This window comes from Folsomia candida, unplaced genomic scaffold (genome assembly GCF_002217175.1).
Source record: "Folsomia candida strain VU population unplaced genomic scaffold, ASM221717v1 Fcan01_Sc001, whole genome shotgun sequence".
NCBI classification, from domain to species: domain Eukaryota; kingdom Metazoa; phylum Arthropoda; class Collembola; order Entomobryomorpha; family Isotomidae; genus Folsomia; species Folsomia candida.
This window is the reverse complement of record NW_019091193.1, coordinates 18,895,269-18,911,323: the sequence shown is the minus strand read 5'-3', so window position 1 is coordinate 18,911,323 and position 16,055 is coordinate 18,895,269. Positions and strand designations below refer to the sequence as shown.

The following is a 16,055-nucleotide window of genomic DNA, read 5'->3' as shown; positions in this document are numbered from 1 at the left end:
TCGAAAGTGCTATTGTAAATGCAGACTCTCACAAGGCTTATTTAGTTATCGAGACGTATTGAAACCTGTTATCGTACATTGTATAAAAAATCTACTTAAGCCCATTTTAACTATTGAAAAGCCCATACAGATAGACTAACCCTAATTTCTGTAATGATGTATTCTGTTTTATTTACTAACTATTACTAACTAAATACATCTCAAAAAGAATCTGCCTTACGAATATTACATAAACTTTTATCATAAAAGTTTTTTATGTATGTATACCATGCTGATTTATAATTAAATTTTTGCATTCCCGAGTGTGGGATGATTTCTTGTGTCAAAAATTAACAAACAAAAGAAATATAGACATTAGTATCAAATAGCATCCTCCTTCGTCTTAAACTTATCTATATGTGGTATCCCAATTCTACAAACTTGTAAGAACATCTGCAAATATGTACTACCAACTAATTGCTTCGTACGGGTTGTGCCAAATTATTCTTTTGGTTAGCTAGGTAAATGTTTCGTTCTAAAATTGAATTTATTAAAAATAAAATTTTATGTAATATACATCAGGATAAAATAATTTTCAAGTTCAAGGAACAATGCTTTCATTCACATTTGTCACACAGCAGCAATAAATTTATTTCCAGAGTCCAAAGTGTAAATGCGAACCATTTGTCTGACTTGCTCGGTTGTTATTGTGTGCGCCTTTTGTAGATTCCTCCGCCCTGTAGTTTGCAGAAAAATAGAAGTTGCATAGGAGAAGACATAATTTCTAAGCCTTTTTGATTTATCGCACGCATTTTGTTTTCTGTTGCGTTAATGTCTTTCACTACAGCGACCCAGAGTTTAGCATAAGTGTTGATATTAATGCTCTGAATACGACACCACCCTAGACTTTCACCACCCTAAAGTATCACCACCCTAAAAACAACTACCCGTTCCAGCCCTATAGTGCATTGAATTGATTAAAATTCCCAGTTGTTGTTGTCACCCGCAGACGAGGAGGAAATGCAAGTCGGTAATAAGAATTTTGTCATTTCCCGATGAGCACATCAAGATGTCTGGAAATTAATTATTGTTGCCCATGCGTTCCTTTGAAATTGAGAGCAGGATTAATTGTTGCTGAGGCTGGAGCCAAATTATCGCTCTCCACTCTTCTCAGTCAAGAAAAGGTAGGGTGCGGATGTTGGCGATAAATATTTTGTACATAGTTGTGTAAATTGACCCCATCTACTCCATTTCCATTTCCTAAATTCAGTTTCCTTCGCTGCTGCCATTCTATGTATGCTAGCTCTCCAGATCCCATCATTTAAGTCAGCGAGTGAATTTCTTGGCATGAAACTGGCCCGTGTAAAAGGACAAGTCACCTTTACGACCTTCCATAAAATTTCCTTTGCGCCAAATCGCACTCGAATAGCTAAAATTATGGCCTAAATTCGCATTTTATTCCTTCATAAGGGAGCCAACAACCAAAAGCAGAGCCCATCTGTCTTGAACATTTCATCTTGAAGGAGACAGATCCACAATTCCACCGCTCTTAATTCCTTCCCCACTTCCTGGCAAAAAGATAAACCAACAAATAAATAGTGTTGCCAGAAGTATGTATGTAGCAGCCCAGTGCAACCGCCAGCAGTACATACTTGCAGGACTCTCAGGTTTACACGTAGACTTTCCCTTTGTACCATTTTGCAGCATTTACTGCATATGTGACATGTCGATTAATTAATGTATGCACGACGGCGAAGTAAGTATTCCCGAAAAAACCGTCCAGAATTCTCTGACCACTATCTGCCTACGTACATCGACCACCGCAACAATCACCGCAATGATTGTAATATTCAAATAACCGTGGAATCCTGTGGGGTTTGAAACATTTCTTCTTTAGATAACCCCGTTTTAGCTTTGTTTTGCTAATATATCTACGTTATCAAGAAGAGACGTAGTTCATGCTGCCGATAATTCAGTTACATTTGTTGGGGTAAACTTGGAGAATTTTTGATGATATATTGCAGCGTTTTTACTTTCTCTTTCCCTCCATGTGGTGCTGGCTTCCTGCTTTTACTCTATCCAAAAAACAACATTGGTTCTCTTAGAGTTGCCGTTGCCTGTTGTGTCCAATTCCAGTTGGAGAAAGTAGGTAAAAGTTACTTTTTCCAACATTTTTTCAGGTTTCCTTTCTCTTTTTGCTTCTTTGGAAATCGCGACGGGAAGGATTCTACCAGGGTAAGAAACTATTTCTACACAATCAATTAGTTCAAACACCAGTGAGAACTGCACACATCATACATCACGATGCAATAAGTCATCAGTATGGAATGGACCAGAAGGCAAGAAATGTACATGTACGTACATACATATAGCTGTATATCTAATCCTAAGTATGTGTGTAAGTATTATATGTATTTAGTTGTTTGTTTTGGACTTTTGGTCTATCTACAAATAAGTATATCTGGAAGTACACATATATCTCTCTTCCTCGTGTCGAAAGCTTTCAACAATGCAATGTCTGCGCCAGAGAAGTCTGGCCTTTGCCCTTAATAAATTAAATCGTGAGTTTTCTGCAGATCGGGCACTGTATTGCACAGTCTCTTTTCCTTTTCCTTTGAGTCATTTTTTCAGTAGAAAATATCGCAATTTCAATTTTAATACGACTGAATTTGAAGTGAGTTTATTGTAAACATGCACCCGTGATTAATTTAAGCAAGCATTTTGCGGTATTCTATATAGGCAACACGTCTGTTGTACATATACATAAATGCATTGCGAAAGAAGAAGGAAATATAAATATTTATCATAAGGTTAACAAACGTCCATTTCAATTTATTAGACATTTGTACATATTTGGACACATTCTTGGCAAGACGACCCTTTCTTTGCTTTACTGCATTTGAGTGAGTACGACGAATAAGAATGAAATCGTTGAAGGATGAAACATTGCGTGCATAATTTGATTCATTATGACACATTAATCTTAATCAATCCGACTTCTGAGTTTGGTTAAGGCTCCGACTACAAGACTGAGATGTTCAACTCGACTCTGCTATTTTGCTCGGAATCTTTCATTTTCTGAAACTATATTCCATCCACCATCAAATGTGTCGGTTTGAGTTAGGCGTGCTTCACTAACCAAGTGTGTGTGGAGTGGAGTGTTGCCTTACAAATTGGATTACACGGATGGAGAGTCAACAAAATCATGGGAAACAATAACGAATGAATTTATGCTGGAGAGACGTGGAATTAATTGTTTCTTTCTTTATTCGCTTACTTTACTATTATAAACTTGGTCATCTCAATTTCCACGAAATGACAGTGTTGTTTCAACGACTGGTTTATTCAATACAAATTAAAAAAACCTACAGTGCAGACTCCATATAGCCCGAGTCAGGGACATAGTCCCTGACTCAATAAGTCAGAGCCCGCTTCTAAATTCTTTTCCGAACTGACCAACATAATATCACCAACTTCCGTGTTGTGGATGGTTAAAAGTCTGTTAGATAGTTTCTATTATTTGGTACCAAATTTTTGAATTTGTTACAAATCATGTGCCTTGACCACCATGACCAGTGGCTTCTTTAACATCCTGAAGTTCTAAGCTGTATGTATGTGCTATTCAGCCTCCAAATCAAATTTCAGCTCGATATAACGATTTTTAAAAATCAGTATGGGTCACCCCATACTGATTGCACTCTGTTCACTTTGGTCTGGTTGCACTTTGTTCACTTTTAACTTCATATTCTTTAATTAGCAGTCATTAAGTATCATTGTGCCGGATTTCATCTTTTTAAAGCAATTTCTAAAAATCGGTATGGGTCACCCCATAGGGGCGTTCCAGATAAAAATTTTACCAATATCATATCATATTCTTTCATTAAGACCCATAAGCAACCTCTCCACCAAATTTCAGTTCGATATGATGGTTTTGAAAAATCGCTATGGGTCACCCCATAGGGTCACTCATGATGAAAATTTTTCCAACCTGAAGTTATTTTTTTCTATTAGGAGCCATTAGCAACCTCTGTACCAAATTTCAGCTCTCTACAACAATTTTGAAATTTTAGTGCATAAGACCCCACCCACTCCGATGACCCCCACCGGTCAACCACTTGACCGATTTCGCCCATCTTCGAACTCGTTTCCTAACTTTGTCCAATATGCATATGGTAAAAATTTCAAGTCAATCGGTTCAGCCGTTTTGGCTCTATCGTGCCGGACAGACAGACGGACAGACAGACGGACGGACATGACGGTTCCATAAGCCCTGACTCGGGCTAAAAACATTAGTTACTAGTAATAATTAGCTGTACTTTTATTATTAAATAAAATTATCGTATGAAAGAAATGTTGACCATTTTCTAAAGAACTATCGGTAATTAAGCATAGAACATAAGTTAACTAGCAAGTTAACTAGTTAGGAAGATGTAAGTAACTGGCAAATTAAATTAACTTTTTAACATGGCATGGCGTGCTTATATATAATTGCTTTTTCTTCTATAACAATGTAAGAGGAGTGGAGATCAACACAACGCGATCAAGTTATCATGCATACGGCAACGGAGCTTTGGCGACACACGACAGAGTCAGTTTTGATAAGGCATCATCCTTACCTGGAGGGTTTGCTCGTCTTCTTCCATCCCACAACTGCCATACTTTCGTTTACTCAACAAATTGTGCTCCACTTTCTCCGCCACAAGGTGCTGTTCGGATGCAGGGTTTCCAGCTGAGAAGTTGGGTTATCTTCCTCATTAATTTTAAAGACGTCCACGAAATCAGAGGGAGTAATAAGAAAGGATTGGATCTGGGTAATATGCAACGTGTGACGGACTTGTAAGCCTATGCAGTTCAGTTGTCAAAAGTGTTATCTTACCATCGGAGTAGAATACCAATTAAAACTAAGTTTGTCCTTTTTAACTTTTAAGATTGAGTTGTTCAAAGAGTTAAAGAGAGGCGGTGGTGGTGATCATTTAGTACTAATCTAAAGTAAATAATTGTACGTGTGCCTATATTTATACTAGACGATAAATAGTCCTCGGTTCTTGATTATATGCTTGAGTGAAAGTAGAATTCAACCACATGGAACCAAGCAGATTTCATGAGATTAGAAGCGATTAGCCTTTTTGTTAGAAGGAAATGCTCTCAAATCTGAAAATTGTTGAGCTGATCTTGAGAATTTGGTTGGTTATATGGGAGAAGTTGGAGGGACGCGAACGTAGGACAGGATTATAGGTTTGTGCCAGATTGCTCAACAAACTTCTGAGAAAGTGGGATCTCCGGCATGTGTTCTTAATTATAAGTCTCTCAGTATAATGGCATAAAATATAAGTCTTTCTACATCCAGTCGTACGCAAATAGAGGTAAGTGCTCCTTTCAATTTCCATCCTCTGACAGCTTTCCCCGTGTGTACATATAGTTCAAATAAGCAAGAAAACCAGCAACCACAACGCAGGAAGGGACGACTCGTCATGACGCCATGCATATTTCACTCTTATGGATGTTTGACGAACGCATTAGTTGCGCAACATGTGTAACCTAACCTTCTAGGATGTTGGATATCTTGAAAGAAAATGGGAAATTTAAGTATTAGAATACTTACTTGATTCTCACATTTTCCATTTTCATCAAATGCTAGTCTTGGATTGGAACAGTCAGTATCATAACACCCGACAACAGGCAGACTGGATAATGTAAATTGTAAATACTATAAAATTTAAACTAAATTCGTACTCTGTCAAGATAGATTAGTAAATTTGTATACTTTCACTTGAATACATGTACATCTCACATTTAGAGTTTCTTCATTGCATACATAGTATTTCATACTGGGGAAAATTGAGATTTTATGTGTACTCCAACGTTTTGCTGTACATCAATTAAAGCTATCAAAACTTTGTTGATCTTTTCAGGTGGCTACTATAAGAGTCACCAAATTGTTTATATTAGCAAATACGAGTCATGTATTTATATATACACACTGTTTCTTGTCATAAGAATATTTTCACAAATCCAAGCTAGGAAAGTACAGGTAACTTGTAAAAGTAGCTAATGAAAGGTGAAAGCGCTGTGAAGGTGAAAAGAAGTGAAATCTTGCACACGAACGAATGAATATGCCACAAGTTTTCGGCCTTGTCTCCTTCCTCAGGAGGGGAGCTTGCGAGGTTGATAATAACAGATCTTGGTGCCCTTTGGATATGTGGTAGGGACCCATGAGTGTACTAAAACCCTGAAGTAGTTTGACTCCATGGCCACATTTGCGCCCGCCACACCCACTCAAAAATGCCCAAAAAACGCTTTCACTCGAGTTTTCACTCACTCAAATCCACGTCAAAAATCCAATTTTACTCGGATTTTGAAATTTCTTTCACCATTATACTCCCAGATAGTTGTTTTCTTCAATCCAATATCAAACTCAATTTTATTGATGATTATTTCGCAAACATAATTTGTTTTGTTGATGACTACAACAATGCTCATTCAGAATTTTAAATTTTAAAAATACTAAAAATTTCGAAAAAATTGAGTTTGATATTGGATTGAAGAAAGCAACTATCTGGGAGTATAATGGTGAAAGAAATTTCAAAATCCGAGTAAAATTGGATTTTTGACATGGATTTGAGTGAGTGAAAACTGGGGTGAAAGCGTTTTTTGGACATTTTTGAGTGGGTGTGGCGGGCGCAAATATGGCCATGGAGTCAAACTACTTCAGGGTTTTAGTACACTCATGGGTCCCTACCACATATCCAAAGGGCACCAATATCTGTTATTATCAACCTCGCAAGCTCCCCTCCTCAGTTAAACATGCATACGTTCTGCTCCCGTATTTAACACGATTCACACCCATTTATAAAAACCGCACAAAAATTTCCTTTCAAGTTGGGAAATGAATCATATGTCACCAGGTTTTCCCCCTGCTGTTGATGACATGCGGTGAAGGAACAAGCTATCAAATAAATTAGAGTGATAGAGAACGCCTGCTGATTCTGTCACTTAGATCAGACTTGCAAAAATTCTAATGCTGGGTTTCAAAGTATATACGAAAAATATGATGTCCAATCTACCCAAAAATGGTTTTTCATGTCTGAATTGTCAAATGGCATTGCCCGTGTTAATCTGCAAAAAACTATGCAAATTTTTATTTGCGTATTTGCGTATTTGGGCCTAATTTCATTTGCATCAAACGATGCGCATTGTAAATTTTATCATCTCTATATGATGTTAAACACTGGTCACATTTTCCCAATAAGGGCGCACAGTGTTCTCGACAGTTTTGACCTCGGTTCCACCCAGCAGATCTCCGAGAGTCCTTTGAATTTCAAAAACTTTTTTCTTTCTCTTCAACTCAACACAGGCAAAAGCCAACCACAACAACCGCGATAATATGCATTATAGCTGGTCCTAATGTGACCCAATCTGCTACATTACTCGTCATACGTCATAATTAAAACAGCCACATTATTTTGATTTTACAAAAACTTCAACTAAAATCAACTTTTGAGCTGTACGCGAAGGCAGAAGGTCATACATACCTTATTATCTCAACGATCTATATTTTTTTGAACTAGTTCAACCTGTACGGAACAGCAACCCTTCCACCCTCCAATTCATGCTTCATTTCACAAACCTACCACAACAGTGTGAAACTGGAAGGTTTCATGCTTTGTGGTAGGTGCATAACAATCGGGTGTGTGGGCGCATCTTCTCCTCAGAAGAGTTGAAAACAGGCCAAGTGACAAGACGGATGCGATGTTTGTCATCCGATTCACAGCAGGAGAAAGGGGAGGCAGACGGAGAAAGTGAAGAAGTACGAATAAGAATGGCTTAAGAATACGAAGACTGTCATCTCATCTTTGTGGTGACACTTGACTTCCTGCATTCGAAAGTGGGCTGGTCTGTTGGCGTCTCATATTTTATTCAAACACTCAACTCATCATCATTTGACTCGACTTCTTGACACTTGTCTCATCTTTTTGTCAAAGTTAAATCCAAAATTAGTATTCTGATGTGAGCAAATGGCCCCTCCAAGGGATTTGCTTCGTATTTATTTTGCATAATGCCATAAACGCCATTGCTTCTTAGCCTGAGAGGGAAAGAGTACCTATCGCATACATCAATTCTAAGTGCAAAAGTATGGTTCTACCAAGTTTTTTCGTGTCATCATCCTGAATTACTTTATAATACTTCAAAAATGCATTGTAATACTAGAAGAAATTGCTGTTATTTATCATAGTCATTAGCACTACCGTTGGGTTTCAAATTCAAATTTGAATGAAACTTTTTTTAAAATCATCAGAATTGCACAGAGTTTCCTACATATATAAGACATGTAAGTAAACGCATATTTAGTTTAATGAATTACATTAAAGTACTATTTAATAGCTAATTACATGACTCTTTTACTAATCCTAACGGCCGTATTCTGAATCATATTTTTGAGTGTGAGTGGGAGTGGCCACTCACATTTCGTATTCCCAATGAAAATTATCTCCACTCTCATGAGTTGAGATTTCGGAAAAGTGTGAGTGGCTCTTTGGGTGAAAAAGTGAGTGCCACTTTCGTGAGATTTCTGTTTGGTATTATGAATACAATTTGTTTTTCTCCACTCTCACAAAATTATGAACTTTCACTCACTTTCTCTAGTCACTCACGGAGTTACCTTTGGTTGGTCACTTTGCACTTTTGACGTCAAAATTTGCTAAATTTGTATTTATCTCAACATATTATTACTAGTTGAAGTAAAAATTAAGGGAAATTATTTTTTGGACGCTATAATTAATTGGAAAATCAGGTAATAATTACTTGAAATTGATTTGAATCAATTAGCATGTACTTTGCAGTTGTACAAATCGATAAGTACATATATCTAGTAGGTATTTGAAATGCAAGTTTACAGATAAATTGGTACACTTTTGAGGAAGAAATTGATGAAGACCATGAACAGGATACTGTCACCCCTCTAGAACTAGAATAGTTTTGTCCCATTTTTCGTAGAAGTTATACGACCTGGTCAAACATGGTTCCGTTATAAAAATCGCTTTATTTCTTTTGACTTTGCTCACATAACTTTCACAAATCTATCACATAACAGTTAAGGAAATGATTGCCAATTTTTTATTCAATTAAAAATATAATTGAATCATTATTAATTGAATTATTATTCATCCAGTAGGCGCGTGTGCCTATTATTTCAACATGCTGGACCATTTGATAATTTTGTTTTGCTAAAAAATTCATTCTGGCCACGTAATACTCCTTGTCCATTTTAATACGAGCTTCCTCCCGTAAAATCTGTAAATCCAATAATTTCATTTTTTTCTCGTGTGCCTGCTCCTCCATTTCAATAATCAGTTCTTGTCCGGCCAGAAGTCGTCGTTTGTGTAAACGTGGTGCAACTACTTTCTTCAAGCCGCCCGTGCAGAGTTCCTCTGGACCTTAAATTGACACAATTTAAATTAGGGAAAATGCCATAAAACCCGAAGAATTTATCAATGCATGCACTCACTAATCCGACCCGAGATGTTTGACACCTGCCCGATATCTGACCTATTGCCAGCCAGGATGGAGCTGATAACTTCACGCTCCAATGTCTTGCTCGACTCTAGTTTAACAAATTTTATTAAAATTAAACAACCTTTGCATTACGTATTAATTTACGAACCTTGAATGGACTTTCGTCCAGCTTCTTCTTCAGATGTGACAGCGTCGTTATCGTACGGGTTGCTTATAGAGGCAAGTTGGGCTGGTACTATTGACACTACTTTTGCCGAAACGGGTGAAATTTCGTATTTGTTTTTCCCACCGCCTGTTTTACCCCGACTTCTTTTAGTTTTCGAAACCTGAACAGAATACAAAAAGTTTGATGTTAAGAAAAACACAAATAAAAAGGTTATCATTTGGTTACCTGTTTTTTTGCTCGACTTTTCAAGTTTTCCCACGATTTCTTCAGTTTTGGGCCAGACCTTTTTGTCACATTCAATTGGGAGCAAAACTCCAAGCTGATCTTGGCCCAGGCTTCGTCCTTTTGGGCCGTCCAAATCGAATTAGTTGATTTATTTTCAACTATACACTTAAATTTAGGAATCGCTACTATTCCCAGTAGAATTTCCTTCTCGAGAGAGGTCATTACCGGAAGTTTGGCACGTACCGGCGTTCCCAACTCTTTTACGGTGGTGGTGGATTCGTCAGAAGAGGACATTTTTAATTATTAAATTAATTATTTACACAATGAAAAAGTGTAACTAAAGACAACAGTGGTCTTCACAGGAAAACTCCACTCTCAGCTGACACACTCACAAATTCTCTACTTTCGTGAGTGGAGACTCAATTTCATTGGGAATACTAACCGGGTTGAGTGGAGAATCGACACTCACACTCACACTCAGCAAAGTGTGAGTGTAAGTGGAGATTTTTTTGTGATTCGGAATGCGGCCGTAAGATTCCTATTGGTGTAGTAAAAATCTTGTTTTACCTGCATTAATTTGATTTATTCGTTTCATTGCACATTTTATACATATGCATGTACATACACAACTCTTATTCAAATAGGGTTGAATGTAACAGTTTATTCAAATATGAATTTATTATGATTATCTGATTTACACTGTGCAACTGTGTAAATTACATAGCAAGACAGCATACATACAGTGTAGTGTAAATCCTTTGTTAGAAGGTTGTTGTGTCTCATGCAATATTACATAGATTCAAAGTCAGTGCTCTACATGAAAATTATGGGATTTCGAGGATAGTGGCAAAAAATACTGAGATTTAATATGCACCTGCTTTCTTATGGGTTCTTATATACAGTATGTACAACTTTGCAGATGCAGATACTCAGACAACTCTCGGTCTACTCGGTCAGAGTTAGTTCAGTCGTTCTCGAAGCACTGTCGAATCTGTTGGTCGAATAAAACGCAAATAAATTTCGGGAACATGATGTATGGCTTTTGTAATGCGGGGTTGCTGGATTGGAAAAGTATTGGAGAAGGAGAGAAAGAAAGAAAGTGGAAACACTGGCAGCTGTCAAGTGCACATTTTCAATGCGAAATTCAATAATATGCACCAAACCAACTGAGAATGAATACACCGCACGAAGTCGGCGACTTTCAACTTGTGAAACGTTAGGATGTTGGTGAACGAACTTTGACTTATGTCTTGGATTTTGGTTGAATTGCACCGTCGAATATGTAGGAATCACTACAGGAAGTTGAATATGGAGTAGGGGCAAAATAAAACACTTTATGTATGTCTATATATTAGCTAATCTATGTATCCACGGTCTGAAATCTGTTAGCAATTGAAAATCCAGACACTTTTCATCCAGCCATTTTTGCCCATAGCGAACATAGATATGTATACATATGTTAAGGAGGTCATATTTACAAATTCCAAGTTTTAAGAATATTCACAGGTTCATTCGCTTTACGAATTACATTAAAGTTATCATAACTGTCTACTAAGCTTTCTAACCAATAAGAATGTTTATATATTTCTTTAAAAACCTTTTTCAGAAGCCAAGTCACTAGAGAAAACCAAAATTCGAGTTAATTCGAGAGTTTGAGACAATCATAGCAGAAATACGACGAGACATTCTAAGATTTGTGTCACGATGCCCGTCCACAAAATCGTTCTGGCTCATCCAACCACATCCCATTTCTTTTACTTATCTCCACTTTGTGTGTAATTTATCATTCGAGTACCATTAAATATCAAGTTGGATCAAAGATATACATACACATGAAAACGATGGAAGGTGCTATACGGGGCATTAAGGCTATTCAAGCTAAACAAGACAGAATACCACAGCCCCAACCCCGTCTCTCTGTTGTCGAAAATGATGTTGCTACTTTGGTCACGGTCATCATAATGTATTTTTGTTTTATTCGTCTTATCCAAGCCAATTTCTCGTGATGATAATGGTCACAGGGTTTTAATGTATCACACATTTTGTATCACACAAATGTGCACATCAGTGCACATTTTTGTTGGAGAAAGCATAAGGTAGTAGGGAAACGCACTCATTTCTAAATGAAGTGTCGCACTCGTATATTTGGTTGGGTTATTATTACACTTGGGTTGGATGGGGAGATAGAGAAGGGGCTATTATTCTTCCGTGTGACAATAAAATGAGATTTCGCAGGACTTTCTCTCCGTTCCTTTATATTGGAGATTCAATTTTTTGTCTCGACGTTCAGGTGGTTAGGTGCTGGCTGGCCAGAAATCACGAGGAGGAGGAGGTTATTGCTTAGGTTCTTCTTCCTTCTCCTAAAAATGTCTATGATTCAAGAGTCAGTCCTCGCAGAAGCGGAATTGAAAAGGCATTAAGCTTTCTTCTGATGGAGAAACAGGACGAAGGACCCCATGTAAACCACCTTTTCCTCTCTCTGCTCTAAAACTCGTCGTTTCACTCTTTTTGGAGAAATCGTTCAATGGAAAATATTGGGTTATAAATTAACTCACAATTGACTGCATTGACAAGTAAATGCCGATATAATGGGTCCCCCTCCAACAGAACAGAACTAACAAAAGCTTCAGACTGGAGGAGAAAGTATGTTGCTTATGACCACCCACCAAGACTTGTATGTATGCAGATCTATAGTATGAGCTATGGTTTGGTTATCCAATTTAAAGGACGTTCAAGGAGTTGGGCGTTAATAAGGTGCATAATGCCGACTTCATATTTGGGAACGTTTAACGTTTCTTCAGACAACGTATAAAAGGTAAGAAGAGAATTCTTGCAGCGGAGAGAGAGCGGCAAGTACTGAACTTCGCCGCTCAAGCCCCGTGCAGGTGGACGACTCCTCGTGTTTTCAACATTTTTTAATTCCCTGACCATTAGTGACCATTATCATTTTGGTTTGACTTATCAAAAAAAAAGTTTGTGTTAGCTACACAGGTTTCATCATCACTTTTAGAAACACCATCGACATGGCTCAATTTTGGGGTAGGTGGTTCATAAAAATTGTTACACCAAACAAAAAACTTTGCTAATTAAATTATTAATTATTTCTAAACAGGGCTCGTGTTGGGAAGTGGGAAGCGGTATGCCCAGAAAGTTGAAAATGGGTTCTGCATATCGATGGCAGTTCTTGAATCGGGTCCAAATGAATCTCAAGGTGGTGGGTATAATTAATAATTATGTATAAATTATATATAATCTTACGTGAACAACTTACTTGCAACTTAGTTTACATGTTTTCCATTCTTAATTAAGGTTCATCGGTGAAACTTGTCTTGGATCATGACAATAAACAGTTTATTCTTGCTATGTTGAGTCCCAAAACTCCACAATTGCCTTTGAATGTCAAATTCGCCAAGGGGGAAACAGTAGTCCTTTACTTTCAAGGAGGGACATCCTCTCAAAAGCTACATCTTACAGGATACATGCAAAGTTCCGGCGCTGCTGCAGTTCCATTCAAGGGTCAGAATCAGTCTATTCTCATAACAGAACAGAAATCTGCAGATAAAACTAATGGAAAGGAAAAAAAACGAGTTTCTATTAAGGAAAATGTTAAAGAAGCTTCATCCAGCGACGAAGATAGCGATATGGACTTGAACGATGATGATGTAGCCTTGATTAATAAATCCTCGAAACTCGATAGCAGCGACGATGATGATGATGATGACGACGACGACGACGACGAAAATGATAGTGATGAGAATGATGAAATCCAGCTTATTAGCAACTCGCGTGGTAAGAATAAAATATATAACAATAAACTTAGCATAATCAAATACACAATTGACGTTTTTGTAGCTGCGGAAGTCAAGAATAGTTTAAAACAATTGGCTGCCCAGGATGACTCCGATTCTGAGGAAGATGATGACGACGACGACGATGATGATGATGATGACGATGAAGAACTTGAAGATGGCGACGACCCAAATCTATCAAAGTTGTCGGGTAAAGGCAATAATGGTTTAAAGGCTGGAACGCAACTAAATGAGAAACAAAGGAAGAGTGAACCTGTTAACGTGATGAAAACACCAGAGAACCAGAACTTGAAATTAAAACAGCCCTCCAGTGCTGGACATACACCAATGAAAATGTTCACAAAGGGAGGAGTAATGTGCCAAGAATTGCGTATTGGAAGTGGACAACCTGCTAAACATGGACGAATGGTACTGTTTATCACATTTAATAATGATAAGTAAATGGTGGATAATAAATACATATATTGACTGTTGTAGGTGCACGTATATTATGTGGGAAGACTCAAATCTAATAACAAGAAGTTTGATTCGAACGAGAGTGGACAAGGGTTTAAATTTAAACTAGGCAAAGGTGAAGTCATTAAGGGGTGGGACTTGGGAGTTGAAGGCATGAAAGTTGGAGGCAAGTCCTAATTTACGAGTAGTTTTTATTAAAAAAAGGTCACCGGATTTTCTTATTCAATCGAACCATGTAAAAGACTTTTCTTACTAACTTCCAGGTAAACGACGACTTATTATTCCAGCCAATTTAGCGTAAGTTTATTTGCTTACAGAATAATATGCTAATTAACTACAGTGAATCCATCTAATTTAATTGGCTAATTACAGATACGGTAAACGAGGTGCACCGCCAGATATTCCCCCTCACTCTGTGTTAACGTTCGACGTTGAATTAAAAAATGTTAACTAATAAGTTTAGTTTAAATTTATCAACAATCTACTGACTGAGATTCATGTATATCAAACGTATTGTTTTTATAAATGTTTGATACTTATCTAAATTCTTTACAAGAGATTTTTTTGTACTTCTCACACTTTATTCTACGAAAGTCCGTTAAGGCTGTTAAATACCAACTAGTTTGAAAACAACTTGAAAGAGTAATAGCTCCGTGCTAAAAAAACAATACTATTTAAAATATTGCTAGTTTTGCAATTTTTTCATGTTATCGATGTCAATCTATATACAATTTAATATATGTATTTTATAAATATTTAATAATGACTGTTATTTAATTTAAAATTTTGTAAACGACGAGGTGAAATGTAAAATAAATTCAAGCGAACCTTACAAATAGTTATGTTTCTATTTAGCTTCGCATCATATGTTTTATGTTGTAAAGTTTCAGTTTATTGAACATTTGTAATTTTAAGACCGAAACTATTACAAGAGTATGATGAAATATTACATATTGTGTTGTAGGGGGGAGATTTTTAAATATGGCATTCCACATTGCCATGCATTATTGAAATATATATAATACAAGGTTGCACACGAATGATGAAATAGCACCTGCTAGCCTTAAAACTGTCACGCACTTCGGAGCTTAAAGACGCTCCAAAGTTTGTGAGCGGATGCGGAATGTAATATTTACATGTAGAATAGTGACATTTAAAAACTGTTAGTGTTATTCCATACTAAAATAGAGACTAGTAGCTACAAATTACTCCACTTTTGTGTGTTTTTGCTCGTTTTTGAGTTCATGGACATGTTCTTTCTTCGAGGTTTTTGAAGAGTCTGATGTTGCTTCTGATTCATCTTCGTCATCGTCGTCACTTTCTTCTGGTGCAGGATTTACTGCTCCCCAAGGGTTCCATATTCGAAGAAAAATTGGTTGCAAAAACTTGTGCCAAATGATAAGCAAAAGGGGAATCACGATACAAGGGATGCAAACCATTGCGACAAATCTTTAAACTTCTTTGTAACTGAAATAAATAAAAAAACATTAAGTGAAACAAATTCCAAAGTTTGTGTATCCGAGTCAGATAATCTGATTAATGCAAAAATTCAATCAGCTAAATCAACTTACACCACGTAATGTACACAAGTCGATACAAGTGTTGACTTGAATTGAAAATGCCAAAGGGTTCCAATGCTTAGTTAGTAGCTGGGATTAGAACATGTAGACTGGATGGAGGTTAACAATTAAAAGTAATTAATTATTATAGTGATGAATAAGGAAGGAAGAAGAGAATGAAATGCAAAAAACACTGTAAAACAATTCCATAGACTTTCCCGCAACTCGTTCTCATTTTGCGACAATGACTCCAGCCAATAAATAGTAAGACTAATAATTTTTTGTTGTATACATTTTTCGTAATTTTTAAACTTCATGGTTGTTAGTGAATTGGAATTTTTCCACAAT

At 36.9% G+C, this 16,055-nt stretch overlaps 2 protein-coding genes and 1 long non-coding RNA gene across 4 annotated transcripts; 1 reads left to right on the top strand and 2 right to left on the bottom strand.

Annotated features, from left to right (window-relative positions):
• Nucleotides 1-507: 507 nt before the first annotated feature.
• LOC118433917 lies at nucleotides 508-13,282 on the bottom strand. Its single transcript, XR_004833670.1, has 2 exons — nucleotides 13,155-13,282; nucleotides 508-716 (listed from the first exon to the last, which is right to left on the bottom strand). It is a non-coding gene; the product is annotated as an uncharacterized LOC118433917 (long non-coding RNA).
• LOC110852098 (myb/SANT-like DNA-binding domain-containing protein 3) lies at nucleotides 8,997-10,419 on the bottom strand. Its single transcript, XM_022100080.2, has 4 exons — nucleotides 9,884-10,419; nucleotides 9,641-9,818; nucleotides 9,485-9,580; nucleotides 8,997-9,413 (listed from the first exon to the last, which is right to left on the bottom strand). The coding sequence occupies exons 1-4, from the start codon at nucleotides 10,175-10,177 to the stop codon at nucleotides 9,094-9,096; spliced, it is 888 nt and encodes a 295-aa protein (XP_021955772.1). The 5' UTR covers nucleotides 10,178-10,419; the 3' UTR covers nucleotides 8,997-9,093.
• Nucleotides 12,732-14,863, top strand: LOC110852081 (39 kDa FK506-binding nuclear protein). Of its 2 annotated transcripts, none has more exons than XM_022100068.2 (7): nucleotides 12,732-12,922; nucleotides 12,996-13,094; nucleotides 13,193-13,672; nucleotides 13,736-14,100; nucleotides 14,170-14,314; nucleotides 14,412-14,445; nucleotides 14,521-14,863. In XM_022100068.2, exons 1-7 carry the CDS (start codon nucleotides 12,907-12,909, stop codon nucleotides 14,600-14,602), a joined length of 1,221 nt encoding a protein of 406 aa, XP_021955760.1. In that variant the 5' UTR covers nucleotides 12,732-12,906; the 3' UTR covers nucleotides 14,603-14,863. The 2 variants fall into 2 exon arrangements, with proteins under 2 accessions (XP_021955760.1, XP_021955752.1); XM_022100060.2 differs by having other exon boundaries at nucleotides 12,996-13,097.
• The last annotated feature ends 1,192 nt before the right edge of the window (nucleotides 14,864-16,055 follow it).